The sequence below is a fragment of the Euleptes europaea genome, chromosome 3 (genome assembly GCF_029931775.1).
Source record: "Euleptes europaea isolate rEulEur1 chromosome 3, rEulEur1.hap1, whole genome shotgun sequence".
Taxonomy (NCBI): domain Eukaryota; kingdom Metazoa; phylum Chordata; class Lepidosauria; order Squamata; family Sphaerodactylidae; genus Euleptes; species Euleptes europaea.
The window spans coordinates 87437777-87453660 of record NC_079314.1 but is presented as its reverse complement, the minus strand read 5'-3'; the positions used below and the strand labels follow the sequence as shown (position 1 = coordinate 87453660).

Here is a 15884-nt window from a genome sequence, read left to right as displayed (position 1 = left end):
TCTCCTAAATATCTTAACACAATTTGATACTTACCATCATATTTCTAGTCTATCTTGAGCGTTTCAAAGCTATGCACTTCGGCTCCTGTTTTACGAGGCCATCTCCAAAACTGGTATTTCAAGGCTTGTTCTGTGGGGTTCCGCCGAATTCAATCCTGACCCTACTAATAATTGATATTTACCTAATGTCAGTGAATAAGATTGCCTGGAGTCATAGGCTGTGGAACCTCAATATTCCAGCCTGTTTTTCTACTGCCTGCCAACTGCAGAACAACTATTTCCATCATAAACAAGTTACTTCCTCATAGTCTCCCTGCATCACACTGATGGGCTTTGCTCTTGTGCAGAGCTCAGTTTTGGAAGCTTCGAGCTACAAAATAGCCATGAAAATCCCATGAGTTTGGATACTGCAGGGTCCATGGGGAGGAGCTGTGCCTTTCCTGCTCACTTGCTTTTCATCCATTGTAGCATACACATTGATCAGGAACTTCTCCAGAATTTCTCTCTCTTCAGATCTATGTTGCCAAGTTTCTGCCAGTGCTTCTTGCAAAAGTAGATCTTCTTGAGGTCCCTTCTCTTCTCTTTCTTTGCTCCATGCTTTTGTCCCCAGACTCAGAGGCCAGGTAGTGCAGGTGACTACCCACAGCAGGGTCATATTGCACTACATAAGCAAGCAAGGTAGAACAGTATCTGCCAGCCTAAATAATCTTGCTTGCCTTGTGACTTAATGTTTCTCTTCTATATTTTCAGTAATAGCGCTAGATATATAGAAAAAGATTTGAAATATATTTGGTAAACTAGACAGTACAAAGTATGTTTTGTAGCAATAGGAAAAGAATTAGAAGCTAAATATCTATTTGTAATTTTAGTAGCAACAAATGAGAATTGATATATAATTAAGCAAAAGTAGATACATTAGTAAAGTAATGGATGAAGGTCTTTTTTTTAAAGAAAAGAATCTGGGCTTCAACCAAGAATAAGTTGGGGGCTGTGCTGGAGGTGGGCAAGAAGAGATGTATACTTTTTTTCTTGTATTTTATCTTTTTCCTTTCTCCTTCCCATGTTTTTCCCTTCTGTACCCTGGAAAATCAAATAAAATTATTCAAAAAAAAATTTGCCTACGGCCCAAAAAAAAAAATCTTGCTTGCTATCTGTGGGAAAGATGCATAGACCTCTGGATAACTCCTGTAGCAGTGCATATCACAGGAGAGGGCAACACATGAGCTGACACTCTGTCGCCAAGATATAGTGGCACCCAAATGGACCATCACCATCAGATACCTGCAACCTACCTTCCTTCTGTGGGGTCTGCCACAAGTAGATTTATTTACTACATTCCTCAAATAGGAAGTGCCTTAACTACTGCTCAAGGGAAGGAAGGGGACATAGCACCATGGGGGACCCATTCCTTCAGCTCTGGTAAGGATGCCTACTATATGTGTGTGTCCCCCATACCTATAACTACCAAAATCTTGGGAAAGTTAGAGAAGGAATCATTCATCTGCATTCTTAATTACACCTTCTTTGCCAGTTCAGCCTTGGTTCTCCAAGGTCCTTCACCTATCCAAGGGAAACTTCCCCAACTCGACAGACATCCTATCTCAACAGAAGGGCAAAATTCTTCATTCAGATATGCTGCACTTGCTAGGAGGGTTTCAGAACTTGCTGTTCTGAGACCCATCTTACCTCTGCTTGCACTGTGAAAAGGTAATTCTTTGTCCTGACCCCAATTTCCTGCCAAAGGTGATCATGGAGTTCTATCTGAATCAGGACATTCTTCTTTCCATCATAGAAGCTAAACAATGGCCTGCCTTCTTTCCATCATAGAAGCTAAACATTGACTTCATACTCTAGACAAAATAAGAGCACCCATCTTCTATGGGTATTATAGCTCTCCATTACAGAAGCACACTAATGTTGTTGTGTCTTTCTCAGGCAGAACCTGAGGACCAGTGTTTATCAGCCCAACTCATCATACATTGAATATGCCATACTATAGAAACCTGCTGCCAGCTTGCATGTAAAACCATGCCTTCCCATATTAAAGAACATTCCACAAGAGCAATGGTTACCTCCTGTCTTTGAGAGATACCCTTGTCAGAACTGTGTCATGCTGCGACCTAGGCTCAGCTGTTTATCTTTATTAACCATTATGCCCGTGACACCAGGGCATATCAGGAGGCTTCCAGCTGAGTAGCCCTTCACTCACTCTTCTCTGGAATGCTCCTGTATTTATCTCCAGCCAGGTTAGCTTGGTAGGCTTCACCTGTCAGTGTGATGCTCATAGCCCCTGAAGTAGTAAAAACAGGTTGCTTACCTGTAACCATTGTTCTGAGTGGTCATCTGTGCATTCACACGACCCACCAAACTTCTCTGTGGTACATTTTAAGTCAAAAGTGGGAAAGGCATGACTCCTCCCGCACAGCAAGTGTGATGTGAACTCCTATCCTTAAGGGAGGGGGGATTTTCGTACCTATTTGGTAGCCCTAGAAGTTTCTGAATCAAACTCTGCACAGGCTCAAAGCTCATCATTGTGAATGCAAAAAAGACAACGAACAAGTTGTAGGTAAGCAGCCTGTGTTTGCTGAGCTGTGCAACAAATTGAATAAGGGCAAACAAGCTGAATCAAGGTAAGAAAGGGATGTTGTGGATATTTTTCATTATCTAGGAGAGGCAAGACGGTTTCATATTTCCTGGCAAAATAAGTTTGTGGCCTGTGTTGCAGTTGCCTTTTCTGACAGGTGAGTGGAAATCGAAAACATCTGCATTCTCTGGGCTGACAGCTTGCTTCGAAGAATGATTTAAGTTAGTGGCAATGACCTATAGAGTCTAACAGATATACTCACCACCACCACCACCCAACATAAAGGAAAGGCATAAATACATACAGATGCATTGCAGAGGTCAAAATGAGGTAAACAGAGTAGGATTTGACATATTCACATTTATCATTGTTACAGGTTGTCCCCAAAGGTTCTCACTGAAGTGTTGCAAATTAAATATGTTCACTATTTTGTCTTAAAGGATTTAACTTACGCTGAATAAATCATTGCCTTTTTTGTACTCCAATGCAATATTTATTTCACATCATAGAAGCTAAACATTGACTTCATACTCTAGACAAAATAAGAGCACCCGTCTTCTATGGGTATTATAGCTCTCCATTACAGAAGCACACTAATGTTGTTAGAATGAGCAGAATGAGCAGAATTTGTCTCTACTGGTGCAGACATGGATTTGGCCTGACCTTTAGAATTAAGCAGTAGGTTAACTGACCATACTTAGATATTACACAAAGTTAAGAATATCCTTGTTTGCTAGCAACAAAATCAAGCTTCTCCTCCTGTTCTTGTGCTGTTCTCATTTTGAAAGAGTTACTGGTGGCACAGGTCCTATGTTAGGACACTGTACAGACCCTGTGTTCTTCCTGAAGAGGAGAATTCCTTCTGTGTGATCTGGCAGTTTGCCCTGTAAAGCTTCTGGAAGGGTCACGGCTCTGGAGTCTATCAAATCATCTTGTGTCTTCTGAGCATGCACTGATACTGTGCACCATTTTAAACTGTACAATATTGACTAATATTGGCTTCCCAGCACACAAAAATGGACAGAATTCACAATTATACTAATTTAGCATTATTAAATTCCATTTCTTTCACTGTAACAGTTAGCTTGTGTTTGTAATTAGCATGCAATGAATTTTAAAACCATTCTAATAAATAAATGCTTCAGAAATATCTGACTACTATTTTACCTGAGCAGAGTATTTCTAATTTATTACACGTTTATTTATTTTACTAACAGCAAGTACTACACGCAAAGCAAAATTGTGTGTGTTTGTATCACTTACCTGAAGGACTAGCTTGGGATGACATTACCCCCTCAGGTTCTTTCTCACAACATAGCTCCTCTTCATCAGAAAGCACCAAGAATGCTTCTTTGGGCAAATTTTCACCACTTTCCTGTTTGGATGGAGAATTTAATGAGCTTTCCACTTTATCTTCTACATCTAGGTTAGGATTCTCCACTGGAAGCAAGACAGATTTGGAGAAACAGCTTAATTCATCTTCTGCTGGGGCCAGCTTTTCTAAAATCGGAATAATCTCCTCTGTTTCCATGGTGGTTGAATTTCCCAAGATGCTTTCTACTGGTTCTTCTTCCACTGTTTTTTGCATATTAGTCTCCAGAAGATCTGCAGATTGGACATCTCCATCCTTTGGATCCTGATCTGCATCCATACTGCTAGATATTGCTTGCTCACCAACGTTATCTTTCAGAACTTCCTCACCACTTTTTTCTTCCTCCACAGGCAGATCAGGAGTACAACCTTGATCATTTGTTTCTACTAGCTCGGGTGAGGAGTCATGATTACAGCTTAAGTTACTTTCAACTTCAGGCCAATTTGATATGCCTTTCTCATCCAAATCATCTTTAATACCAGTATCTTCATGGTCTAAATCATCTTTTACACTGACCTCTTCCTGGAAGTCATTATCTTTATTACAGTCAAGCACTGAACTTTCAGGTTCAGGGGCTGAAGTACTACTAGCATCCTCATGATCTTGCTCAGAAGCAATCTTCTCGGGAGACTTATTTTCAAGTTTGAGAGCCAGATCAGTTACCTGGTCCTCTCCAATATCAGGACTTTTGGCATCAATGGTTTCTTCATGGTTCATTTTTCCTTCTTCAGAATCAAGGCATAAATCCTCAATGCCATTAATTTCTTTGTCCTCTGTACACTCAGTATTTATTATAGGGGAATTGAGATCTGAATCTCCATTTTCATGCTTCCCATTTAACAACTTAACATCAGTAGTCTTCAAAAGGTCTTCTTTCACCTTATGCACACTCTCAAGCTGTTGTCGATCACTCGCTCTCATGGTTTTGCGGGCCTTAAATACTCTTTTTTGAGGCTCTTCACTACTTTCCATCTTTATCCTGAAAAAGTGCATACATATTATTTAAAATTGAAATAAATATGAAAAACATATCATACACAATTACACAGATGACTCAACTTCATAATAATATACACGTCTCAACTTATGGACATCATATGTCTAAATCTAAATAGGACAGATTGGGGAGGGTGGTTAGACAAACCTGAAGAAAGTCCAATCGGTATACAGGGGATTAAAACTCCCCCAGGTAACAGAATCAATGCCTGTAGCTTTAAGAAAGGCATGCCCACTAAGCTCTTGTTTGCCATTTTGGCTAGGATGGACCTAAAGCCTAAAACAATCCTGGAAAGAGTCCCATCTCCTCCCCTGTTGTGTCCCTTGATGGAGGACTTGCCAGTGACAAGCCTGACCACAAACAATCAGAAACGTACAACCCACACCATTCAGCACCAGTCACCCTTCAACTGGGTCAGACTTTTCCCAGAGAGAGGCAGCTGGGGGAGGGAAGGAAGAAAAGCTGAAGACAGGGTTGCAGATAAATTAAGGTTGACTGGTGGGTGGGAAGAAAAGAAATCACGAAAAGGGGAAAGGCTATGGGGGCTGCTATGGGAAAGGGGAAAGGCTATGGGAGGGGGAAGAGGAAGAAGTGCATTGACTCACTCTGTGTAATCTGTCTTGAGTCTAAATGGGAAAGGCAAATTATAAATAACATTAATGTTTTTTAAAAAAGAATGAAGAGGGGGATACAGGGGGAAACGAGATGCTGTAAGTTGTTGTGTCCCCTGCTTGTACTTATTTTTTAGCAAACATTTAAAAATTATTGTCGAAGGCTTTCACGGTCAGAGTTCATTGGTTCTTGTAGGTTATCCGGGCTGTGTAACCGTGGTCTTGGAATTTTCTTTCCTGACGTTTCGCCAGCAACTGTGGCAGGCATCTTCAGAGGATTAACACTGAAGGACAGTGTCCTTCAGTCTTAATCCTCTGAAGATCCTGCCACAGTTGCTGGCGAAACGTCAGGAAAGAAAATTCCAAGACCACGGTTACACAGCCCGGATAACCTACAAGAACCAATTTAAAAATTAGTTTGTAAGGTATGTCCCACAGAAATGGGTACCACAATTTAAATCGGGGGAGGGAGTTGTGAATTTCCTGCATTGTGCAGGGAATTGGACTAGATGACCCTGGTGGCCCAACTCTATGATTCTATGTATTCCCTTAACAAAACAGTCAGCCATCTTAAAAGGTAAAGGTTGGGTTGATGCCCCCTTGATAGAACATTCTTCATTAATTATAAAATAAATAATAGGCCTATCTACTCCCTTGTTTCAAAACACTAAATTATATTGCTTTACTACAGAATTGTCTAACAACTTCAGCCCCTTGAGATTATGAAATACACTCCACATTTATAATCATGACGAAGCCCATTGTGCCTGTCCCCACCAGCTCCGGAGCTGCCGGCACCAGAAGTAGCAGCGCCAGCCCCGCCCCCGGAGCCCCGCCGGTTGCCACAAGTGTCCCATCTCCATCTGGATCTGTTTCTGGAGCCTCTGCCTCTTTTACCTCTTTTCAACGATTTTGGGCCTCCATCCATGGACTACATGCAGGCTATGAAGCCACCATGTGCCCAAGGTTCCCAGATCACGTACATGGGCCTGCTTTCTGTCATTGAGGAGATGGGCAAGGAGATCCGACCTACTTATGCAGGCAGCAAGAGCGCCATGGAGCGGCTGAAGCGAGATATTTTCCATGTCCGAGAACTGGTAAGAGAGTGTCTGGCAGAGACAGAGCGCAATGCCCATATGTAACAGTTGCTTCCTCCTGGCACCGTCCTGTGGACTTTCTGGCCAATCATCACCACTTTGAAATCTGGTGATCCATCCCCTGCCCTTTCCGTCAATCACTGTTGTACATACTGGAACTACCATTGCCTTTAAAGACCTTTATACCAATTGGCACCTAAGAACCTGAAGTGTCTCCTGCTGCATCAGAATACTTCCCATCAATTGGCATTCTGGGAACTGATGCAGAAACATTTTGTTGCACACACCTGATCAAGCAATGAGAATAATGGCTAGTAGCAAGTCTGTCATTATAAATTATGTGGGGGTTATAAATAAAAGAAAAGCTTTGGAATTGAGATTCTCTCTTTTGCCCTGTGTGTTTTTAAAACTTCATGTGATGGAAACTAAGACATTGAGGGTCTGTATTGCAAGATGTGCTTCCATAGAAAAGCAGCATGTGACCCTCTCTAGCGCTTGGAGTGGAAACGTCAGTCAGGAGTCCTTGAGCCAATAGTGGAAAAATTGTAATAAAATATTATTATCAGGTTTTTAAATTTAAATTGGGTTTTTAATAAAATGATTTTTGATTAAACATCTAAAGATAGTTTTCTATTTAATAGTCCAAAGTTTATTCGTTATAAAATAAGAATTAGTTTTTAATTATGTAGCATGAGGCTGTATATTCATGCAGTTTTTAATTTTTTTGGGTAAATGAATTCCATTAATCCATTCACAATGTCATGCTCTTCCAGAGGTTTCTGTAAGATGATTTTGGGCAATTTTTTATCTAGATGATATTATCACAAATGCTTGGTTTTGCAGTTCTTAAAACTGTGAATTTGTGTCTGGAGAGATAATATGCCTCTTCTTCACAGCAAAAATGTTATAAAATAAACCTATGTACACAGAATCAACCCCTTACCTCTTAAGTGCTCATAAATCTCAAGAAGTTCAATGAACAGAAGATTATTTGGAGTGGCGTGGATCTGTACAAGTAGCCAAGTGTGAGAAGGGAGGGGCAAGCAGTAAAAAAGAAAAGGAAACCTTTTGAGCAGAATACTCCACAAGTCTTGGGATATTTGTGTGTATAGCCTGAGGTTTATGATATTATTCTCTCCTGGAAGAAGAAAATCTATAATGGCAGGAGGCCATAAAAGAGACCCAGTTTGGGAATATTTTAATGAAGCACCTCTACTTATGGGTAAGGATGGCATGAACACAAAATGCAAACACTGCAACAAAGAAATGCAAGGTCTGGTGGCCTGAATGAAACTGGAGATAGATAATTATGAAATTATTGCAAAGTGAACTATGTATTTCTAATAGTATAACCAAATCAGTAATTTCGGGTATAACGGTAAAACTAATATGAAAAGTTATTATTCTAAAACGAAATCTTCATCTGGTTGTAAATATTAAGATTAAATTGTGATTTAAATAAATTTGATGTAAATAAAATCCATCCTGCTCTGAATGCAGTTGCTCAAATATAATGCAGTCATTTCACTGCTTGCCCTACCTCAAAATAGCCACAAAATCAAAGAGATTAATAGGTGGATGGATGCCCAGGATCATGTTAATCCAAAATACATTCACAATCAGGGTGGTTAACAGATAACTAGTGGATTTCCAAAATTTTCAGCATATGCCTAAGGGTAAGGCAGGGATTCTAATCTATACTAATTAATGGGAGTGCAAGTAGTAAACCAATGGATCCTAGATATTTTGGAGTAATTAACACAGAGCACCAATTTTAGAATATTTATATTTTAGGCATTGGGTGCCAGGTGCCAAATGTCTCAATTCAAAGTAAAGTCCTGCATTTCTACTCCGATAGCGTGATGTAGGTGAAACAGGTTAGCTTCAAAAAGAATTGTTGTATCAAGAGTCATGATTGAACCATGCTAATGGACATTTTCCCAAACGTTTGCATAATGTTATATGTAAATTCTATAGCAATGTTCATACTTCTACAAGCTGTTGTGCAAACAAAAGAATTTCAGAAGAAAATCTGAAATTTCTTCTGAAAAACAGTAGAAGAGTGTCAGTGTGATATAGTGATTAATGTGTCAGATTAGAATCTGGGAGATCCAGGCTTGAATTCCTATTCTGCCATGGAAATTTGCTGGATGGCCTTGGGCCAGTCAAACACACTCAGCCTAACCTACCTCACAAGACTGTTGTGAGGATAAAATGGAAGAAAGGAAGACAACGTGAACTGCTTTAGATCACCACTGGAGAAACGGCATGGCATAAATGAAGTAAATAAAATCTGTTGGGTTTAATTTTATTTCTCTCATGCAACACCAATACTCTACCATGAGGTGTACAACAGCCATTTTGTGAACAGAATATACTTCCATAATATAAAAAAAGCTACTTTGGGAACCAGCTGATTAACTATAAACAAATTATTCCCTAAACATCCATTACTCCAGAAGAATTTACTTCACTGAAAAGTTCGGTATTATTAGCATACTGGTAGAATTTAAGAATAGCTTACACAGTTGTGTGTCATCACTTAAAATAATTTTGGAAGTATTTTAATAGAACAAATTCCCAAAAATTCAATTTAAATTTATAGTTATTCTACACAAATAACTTGGTTTAAAAAACGTAATCAGATCTCAACATTGAAATAAATCATAACCCTTTATCAAAAACAATGAGCCTGTTATCCTAAGTTAATAAAGCATGAGCAAAAATGCAACTTTAAGCATTAATAAGGTCCAATAAGTCCGTCTATTTATTGTTCAAATATTTATAGAGTTAAGTGTTGTCTGATTACTTTCCACATCATCCTCAGTTACTACCATCGTTTTTTTTTCAAGAAATGATCTCTTAAGTCTTCAAGTAAACAATTTTGCTTAGTGTTCTTGCATATCTAGAGTCTGTTAAACAAATATTTTGTAGTGCTAAAATATGTCTAGGCTGCAAAGACTTGTTTAGTTATGGAGTAAATATTTTAATACTTATCACTCCCAATTGTAGGTGTGTGTTCAGGAAATATAAATCAGTGTTTAAAATTGATGATTTTTTCATTAACGTAGCCATTGTGCAAAGGACAGTAAATGAATGTGATTAACTCATGTCAGATACTCAACAGAAAAGTATAAAATCTAAATTATTATTACAAAAACATCTTCTGACTTTCAAAACTACTCAAGTCGTAGCTGCCGAAGCTTTCTGATTAAGAAAATTTCTGAAACACATTCTAAAAACTGAAATTTTGCTGCTGCTTTTTTTTTTTTTTTGTAAAATGCTTTCTCAGTTAAGATATTTGGTTGCACATGAACCTAGCACCCACTTGTTCATTTCATAGTTTGGCCAAGTTTTTAACCCCTTATCCCTTGCCAACCTGTGTCCAAGAAAGCAGACACAGAAACATCTAATACAAATGGCTGCTGCATTCCAAACCATCACCTGGACAATATATTGCACCATATGCACCAATTACAAATGATGTTTTTATAAAAATTAAATTAAATTTACACATGCTACCTAACAGAAAGAGTGTGGAAAATGCTGAATTTGCATTATTCAGGAAGAATTGCCACCATTTTAGACACTTTTCTCAAAATCTTCCTTTAATGGTACAATTCCTAGCCATAGGCTGTGAGCTAACCATACTGAACTGCTGGGCTTTACTTGAAAACATTTCCTTATACCTAACAAGCTGCCTCAAACTTGTCTAAGATTTTATACTTAACAAGGAAATATCTAACCCTTCCTATTTCAAATACACTACAAAGTGTATTACTAAGATGGAAGCAAAGGTAAAAGGATTTAAGCTGATTTCTGTTTTGTCAGACATTTAATTACTTTAATTTCGGCAAATGCAAAATGCTTTCTAAGAACTCAGAGTTTAGCAGAATGAAGAGAATAACATACATGTACAATATACTTATACAGTTTAAGTACTGAGGAATAAAATGAAATAGATGTTTTGTGGGACTACCTAAATATTTCATATTCAGTGAAGTACCGTTTCACTCCACATCCACAAGGGTGCACACTACAGCCACTTAAATCTTTGTTGGTGCTATAGAGAAGAAAGACAAAGCAGTATACATTAGATCACACCCGATCACTTTAGATAATTTGATCACATGTGCAAGCCAATAAGCAGTCTTCTTTTATGTCTTCTAGGAAGAGCTATGAGATAGAAGCTGCAAAATCATTCACTTACTTTCAAATAATCGTGCATTCATTTGACCACATGTACGATACTTAAGTTATTAATGTCCATACTTTCAAGCTCCTCAAATGGTGCTCCAATATATTTATAGTTGAACTATGGTGAACTAGATGAACTATGACACCGCCCTATACTGACCCCACAACTTACTGGAAGATCGCAGAAAATTGTGTTTGTATGCAGGGAATTGAGCCCAACAGCATGAACACTTGTGTGTAAACATTTTTAAAGGACATTCCAAACTAAGAAATAAAATTTGTCAACATTGAATAGCCTTCTTTCAAGAAAATGAAGTTCAACACCAAATGATTAGAGAAAAAATACACAGATTTCTTAGAACCATTTTTCACATAAGGCAAATAATTCCAAGATTGTAACACACTCTCCTGGGGATCTTTCATGTTAATCCAAATTAAAACAGTAAACTATTTTATATTACTATATGAGACCACCAATACCAGAAGCAATTCTTCAGATCACTGCTAATTTTTTTAAATTAAGAATGCTGTAAACACTGGTGCTTATTTGGTCAAAAGTATAGTAGTGGATTTTTAATGACACCCCAAAGGATCCTAATCCTACAAATCAGGCAGGATTCCCTCGCCCATATTTTCCCCCAAGGGTGATCACTGCTGCGTGGCAACAAAAGAAAGGAGTTAGCATAACTGCTATGGATTAGCCTACAATCCTCATGGGAACAGCTACTGCGCTGCTGAAAAGCACAGCCAATCAGCTGCCAGTTCTTTGAATTTTGCCCAGCAACAAGGAAAAAAGAGGCAGACAGACAGACGGACAGCCAGCAAAGGATACAGAAAGACAGCAAGAAAACTAGAGCCCAAAATGAATGTGTGCAGTGGTTCTCTGCATAATATTTTAGCATGGAATTGCTAAAAGTAATGTTTGCTATAAATAATAAAAATATGTGGAAGAAAAAATTATGTAAACCTCATTGAAATCCTGCTAATTATTAGCCAATGAAAGCTAGGCAAATATAACTAGTGTGCGGTGTTGTCTGAAGTAATTCAGGAGAGCCATTGGACAGGACATTTTGTTCTAGATGAAAATGAGTACATTAAAAATTTAAGATGAAGGTCCCACATTTCAGACTTGCAATGTAGAGAGTAAAGCACCAATGAACACTCCTTTTTTAGAACTTGTCTAAAACATTTCCTAGTAACACATTAAATTTCAACTGCATGCTCAATGAACATAACTGTGTTAAACGTCACATAGAAGCATGAACATTGTATCTTTGTGCATTAACTGCAGAATTCTGAAGCAATATGCAATTTTCGTATTGCTATTTTAGTTTGCCTTCCTTAACCAATTAAATTTTCCCCTCAAGAACCACATGAGACATAAAAACTGTTTAGTAAAATTATCTAAATACTGTATACACATTTTACGCAAACACTTAAATTTAACAGGTTTTTACTGTGAGTTAAAAGAAACACAGAATCTTATCTTGAAGAAAAGAGATATATAATATGCATGTTGCCCAGACAAGATGAATTAAACTTGCATCACAAAATTAGCGCTAGAAGTTTAACCTACTGTACTTTTAAATCAATTACCATTTTCCTCCTTTATAAAGATGTTCAACTTTCAGGATGAGCATGTGTGGGGGGGGTGAATAATCACAGCACTCCACCCCCTCCAATTCCTTGTAATAACCAAGACACACACAAGAGGGAGCCAGCTGTAGCCACACTTAGTTTATGAGAATTTCACACAGGAAAAATACATCAGCAGTCTGCTTCATTGTCACCAGATTCTCTCCCTATACGATTACCTTAACTGATTGGCTTATGGAATCAGTTACGCAGCAGCCAATCAGGACCATGCACTCTAAATTCTGCCCAGCAACAAGAAAAAGATATAAAATTACTAAGCATTTAAAACAAGTCTCTGAAAATAAAAGATTAACTCCTGAATACTTAAAAAATTACAGATATAAATAAGCCTTCAAATTTTTGCTTAAGAGTTTGAGATTAACCACCATATTGGGTTAAGTGTAAAGGTTAAGATGTTGCTAAAGAGCACAAAACTGTTCAGGAGCACAGAATGGGAGGTTTCCCATTACACAGAAGCTGAGAAACTAAAGAAATAGGTGGTATATAGGTTAAAGCAGTACTTGCATATTATTTCCTCCATCAGTTAGATGCATATCCTCTCCACATGTCGAATCTGCTCCAAGCATTACAAAAAGCATAAAAAGGACAAGCATGCCACTCATGCTTCATATTACCTCTAAACTCAGCAACTTCCAAAGCCTCATTTGAAAAGCTTGAATCTAAAGTTGCCTACAGAAAGCTGTTGCAGCATCAGATGCTACCTAAACACAAGCTGATACTAATACAAATCAGTTGTGCCTGACAAACCTATGAGAGGCAATGGCTTATTATTCTCTGTGAGGCCTTTTTAAATGTGTGTTCAATGGTTGGCTTGTCCATTTCCTGTCTCCTGATTTCTGCAGTTCAGAAAAATAATGTGTGTATGCATGTTCAATCTGTGGGACAGGACCTGGGGCACCAATTGAGTCAGTATGCACCTGCCCATGTTTGGGTGAAGGCTGTTTAGACTACAGGACCTGGACTGTGATAACAGTGTTGTAATAGTGTAAACAGGAATAAGAGCCTGGTCCTGTCAAGACTCTGCCTGGAGTTGACTCCCTGGATTTGACCCCTTTTCCCATGCAGTCTTCTTTGCTCACATCGCATCCGCACAAGGCAGGAAATGGAAACAGCAATCACTATTCGTAAGGAAGGGACAAATTAGTACAGCTGCTCGCTTCATTGGAATTAAGAGTTAAACAGTAAAAAAAGTCACAATGAATCATCTCAAGTATTCAGCATACTACAAAAGAGCAAGTGAAATAGTTATTGGTTTACACATTATTTGTATATAAACAACTTCATTTCCTACATAATGGAAACGTGTGACTTTCAGTAGTATGAAAATTTTGCTTCAGTTTTTGAGCACTTGATGTAGATATCTATTTTGAAAGAGCTACTGAGAATTTGTTCAGTGAATAATTAACCCTATACGAGATTTTAACATTACCATGTTCTTGACGAGGATGGTCATGTGCTATTTGCAACTGCCTTCTTCTAAACAAGGACATGCAACAGAAACAGCAGTGATACAAGTGTGACCTCTATGCCTTCATAATTTTTTCCTGCACCTCATATCACAATAGTCTGATGTCATCAAAGGTAGTCTACTGAAGCTACTAATAAAATTTGACAAAATACACCACAATTGCATGAACTTTCCAGTACAGATATTTGGTATTAAGAAACTAACATTTATAAAGTACCATAAAACATTGAAAATATTAATCTATACAGAGACTCTCATGTTCAGTATCAAAAGGGGCAATCTGAAAACCTACCTAAATTGTATCCAACTGATTTCTCAGAAGCATACTGTTTTCCTACTTCTTCTTTCCTTTTAAGAGATTTCCTTTCTTCAGAGAAATGAAATACACCTGCTTTGCACATGCACGGCAACAGACAGAGGTCACTGCCAAATTTAAATCATATAGGTGGATCAAAGTAGGTAAGACCACATGAAGATTGGGTTGAATGGTTAAAGTCTGGTTAAAAGACTGAATCACCTTCAATCTTCAATTACCTTCAATACCTAAGTTTGCTTTACATTCAAAATGACTGTATTTTTTGCACGTGTAAAAATTCCCTAACAAGACCTTCCCCCGCAGCCATTTTGCCACCTAATCAGCAAGCTGAGCAACAGAAACTATACTTGACTAGTCTGATGTCAGAGGACTGACTGAAGATCTGCATAGTCACGCTGGTTGGTTGCTGAAGACCCATTTGTATAAGCCCTTCAATACCAGAGGCAGGAAGCACGGAAAGATCTGCCTGGCAACAAGGCTAAAAATAGAATCAGTATGAAGCAGTGGAACGGGTGTGAAAATAAGAGCAGAGCATGAACCAAGTCAACCTTCTTCAGTATGCAAAGTTATACAAATACAGGAGTAATGTTCTTTACCAATGATTCACACTCTTTAACGCTCTCTGATCAGTACACAGAGATCAGCAGGTACGCTGCGAACGCAGCAATTTTGAAGGGCAGGCTTCAAATAATGCAATGAAAGTATTATTTTAAACAAGATATATTTTGATAGAAGAATCTGAAATTACTTAAAAGGCTCTGGCAAGTTATTAAATTTATCTTTATGATTTTAAAAAGTTGTGACAATTGTTTTTATTTATTGAGAGCTAGTATTAAGAAGTTGTTTATACAGAAGCAGATACAGTCTTCTCTCATTTTTATTTACGTTAAGCATACAAGAGGCTTTATCTACGTCACTGACTTCCCATTCCTGAAGTTGGGGGCTGAATGTGGTTAGGAGGCGCAGGGACGAATGCTGGTGCAAGTGGCACTTGCGCAGTCCAGAGAGGGCCGGATGCTGGCCTAACTGCAGTTAGGCTGGCGGTGGTAGGCAGTGGATGGGGAAGGTGGTGCAAGGGCTGCGCCAGCGGCCGAGAGGTGCAGAAGCGGCCGCTGGCGTCTGAGGGGGCATTCCCGGGGGTGTTTCTTGGGCAAGGAGGATTCCTAAGCCCTTTTGGACGAGCAACACCCACTTTTGACAATGGGAAGTTATGCCAGGTATTAACCTGCCGCAGCCCTGAGGTTTCATACATGCTCACAGAAGGATCCTCAATAGGGTAAAATGAGACTTTGTCTCCCTCTCTCCCTTAGCATGTGTATGCACAGGCACTCAGCATACTAGTTCACATATACTCTAGAGTGGTGGGTACCCATGCTGGCACATCACTGGTGATGGGGAGGGGGTAAATTATTTAATTAGTTTTTAGTTTCGTTTATTGTTGTTATGGTCATAGACCAGCACATATATAAAACACAGTCTTGAACCATTGCTTAAATAAAATACAATCAACATTCCACCGGGGGGGGGGGGGTTAAATTATTTGGTCTTGTTTGTGCTTGTGGTAGACTGACTGAGCCCACGAAGTC

At 38.7% G+C, this 15884-nt stretch overlaps 2 protein-coding genes across 2 annotated transcripts in view; one reads left to right on the top strand and one right to left on the bottom strand.

Moving 5' to 3' along the window:
• ATF7IP (activating transcription factor 7 interacting protein) overlaps window positions 1-15884 on the bottom strand; it is a 120359-nt gene that overhangs the window by 62555 nt on the left and 41920 nt on the right. The window contains exon 2 of the mRNA XM_056846284.1: window positions 3848-4935. Coding sequence (XP_056702262.1) covers window positions 3848-4928 — 1081 coding nt within the window. The 5' untranslated portion in view covers window positions 4929-4935. The remainder of the gene's footprint in view (window positions 1-3847; window positions 4936-15884) is intronic.
• LOC130474594 (cyclin-dependent kinase 2-associated protein 2-like) lies at window positions 6413-7177 on the top strand. The gene has a single exon (XM_056846286.1). It carries the CDS (start codon window positions 6491-6493, stop codon window positions 6704-6706), a length of 216 nt encoding a protein of 71 aa, XP_056702264.1. The 5' UTR covers window positions 6413-6490; the 3' UTR covers window positions 6707-7177.